This window comes from Notolabrus celidotus, unplaced genomic scaffold (assembly GCF_009762535.1).
Source record: "Notolabrus celidotus isolate fNotCel1 unplaced genomic scaffold, fNotCel1.pri scaffold_367_arrow_ctg1, whole genome shotgun sequence".
Classification (NCBI taxonomy): domain Eukaryota; kingdom Metazoa; phylum Chordata; class Actinopteri; order Labriformes; family Labridae; genus Notolabrus; species Notolabrus celidotus.
The window spans coordinates 10,776-13,275 of NW_023260192.1; the positions used below are offsets into that span (position 1 = coordinate 10,776).

The 2,500-nt window shown below is 54.4% G+C and overlaps 1 protein-coding gene across 1 annotated transcript in view; it reads left to right on the plus strand.

Moving 5' to 3' along the window:
* The window catches only part of LOC117809709 (dapper homolog 1-like), a 5,066-nt gene that overhangs the window by 1,997 nt on the left and 569 nt on the right, over window positions 1-2,500 (plus strand). The window contains exon 3 of the mRNA XM_034679176.1: window positions 3-2,500. This exon is cut by the window's right edge and continues 569 nt beyond it. Within this exon, the coding sequence (XP_034535067.1) occupies window positions 3-882 (880 nt within the window). The 3' untranslated portion in view covers window positions 883-2,500. The remainder of the gene's footprint in view (window positions 1-2) is intronic.

Here is a 2,500-nt window from a genome sequence, read left to right on the forward strand (position 1 = left end):
AGAAGAGGGGACAAGTCTTACCACAGGTCCAGCTCAAAGAGGTCCCGGCTGCTGGAAGACGGTGGCTCCATCCACGTTAGAGGCTCCAGGAGAGCAGCTGGTGGTGCTAACGGGACGTCCTCCTCCAGAATGAGACGCCTCCCTGCGTCCATCCCAGAGGGCCGAGTCCTGGACCAACACGCCACGTCAACACGGAGCAGTGTGCAGTCAGCTTCATCCAGGAACCATCCCCATGGACACCATCACCATGGACACCATCACCATGGACACCATCACCATGGTCCCCACCATCATCATCACCATGGAAGAGACCAGGTTGTAGTCCTCGCCAAACCGAAGTACAAACGGAGTGATTACTGGCGGTTGCGAGCGATCATGGAGGTTCCGTGCGACGAGGCGTTCAGGCGCGCTCAGCGGCGTAAGAGAAAGGAGCTGCTGAGTCATTCTGCTGCCAATGGGTTCCTCCCCTCTCATGCGTTGTCGAGCAGCCCGTACGCCGCCTGTACGGCAGGAAGTGACTCTGAGTATTCAGCCGAATGTGCGTCGCTCTTTCATTCCACCATCGTGGACACCAGCGAGGACGAGCGGTCCAACTACACCACCAACCGCTTTGGAGACAGCGAGTCCAGCGAGGACGAGTACGTGGAGGAGAGCACCACCACCAGTGATACAGAGGAGAGTGGAGGGGGTGGGGCTGGGGGCGGGGCAGGTGGAACAGGAAGGGGGTGGGGCCAGTCTGAGGCAGCAGGGGCCCCGGTGACTGGGAAGGCAATGACCGCAGCTCAGGCGAAGGCCTTCATCAAGATCAAGGCCTCCCACAACCTGAAGAAGAGATTCCTCCGGTTCAGGTCGGGTTCTCTCAAACTCATGACCACAGTGTGAGTCAGCAGGTCCAGAGCCCCGCCCCCATACCTGCTGAGGTGTCTTACCTCTGCACTCTCAATGTACCGGAAACGAGCCCAACTGTGACCCACACCTGAGGGAGGAGCAGACAGACCTGTGGTTGGACCGGAGCTCATCCACCTTCGTACCCGCATGTGTGACCAATAAGAGTGGACTGTTACCCTAACTGGTCAGGTACACCCGGGTACACAGAGAACCTGCACAGAAAACCGGTCCATCAGAGGGACCTGGTGTGGTCCTCTATGTGCACCTGAGGTGTGGCCCACAGCTCTGTGGTTCTGGACAGCCTTAAAGGTTCTGGAGGTTCAAATGGTGGATTTATGATTTGGTCCCTGAACCGCTCGTAGAGACAAACCCGCTCAGGGTCGCTCCAGCAGAGCGCTGACCTCACTGAACAGTCCGGACTAACGCAGCATCAGATGCAGAGCTTATGATGAGCCAATCAAATTGGCGTCCTCCATCAGGGCCTCACCTGTACCTGCGGTCTGCTTCAGAGCAGGATCTCGCAGCTCAACGGGTCTGATCGGGACAAGCGATCGAACAGCCAATCAGACGGACTGTGTACAAACGTCGGCCACTTCCTGCGTGTTGAAGCTCGGAGGGTCGACTCATTTTGGTTTCTTCAGGTCTGATGCTGAACTGGACCTCCAGTTAGTCTAGGTCCAGGCTGACTTTGTGGTCTGAGACCTTCCAGCTTCAGATCACGGAGCACTTTAGTCTCCTCAAAGACTTTAAAGAGGTCTAGACCATCAGACCTTTACTCTGAAGCACTCTGCGATGTCTCTGCTGGACTGTGTTCTCCAGGTGGTTCCTCAGGTGTCTGATGATGTCTCTGGACCTCTCCTGATGGTCTAGTTGAAGGTCTTGTGGATGGTCCTGGTGAGGGTTGTGGGTTCTGCAGGGTTCAGGTTGAGTCTTGCTTCAGTCCTCTCTGTATTTGCTGCACTTTGAGACGGACTGCGATGCGTCTGTGTTTCGTAGCCTTATTTTGTATTTATGACCTTTGACCTTTGACCTTTGGTTGTAGGGCGCACACCACATGCTGTGTTTTTATTGGTCGGTAGAGTGACGGTGCTATGTTTGATGAAAGCTATTTAACGCTAATATATTTGCTTGGTATATATTGGATCTTCACACGGTGCGGACTGACGGCAACACACGGACTTGTACTGTCACCACTGTTGCCACGGTAACAGTACCACACAGGCCTGTCTGCTGGATCAGGACTAAAGTCCGGTCTGAAGCTGGGTCCGCTGTTTCAAACTTCAGAGAAACTTTCAGATCTCACGTTTCTGTCTCAATCTCTAAAACTTAGCTTAGGTTAGCTTAGCTTAGCTTAGCACAAAGACTGTGAGCAGAAGGGACCGGGACTGTTAGCCTGTATGCCTTATAGAGGAATCTGTCAGGTGTTTACATGCTAACCACATAAACTCTGTTAAGGTGGCTAAAGCAGTTAGCATGTAGCATTAAAAGTATGGGGCGGGGTTAGAAGCAGTGAATCTGGGGGCGGGGTCAGAAGCAGTGAATCTAGGGGCGGGGTTAGAAGCAGGGGGCGGGGTTACAAGCAGGGAGCGGGGTCAGAAGCAGGGGGCGGGGT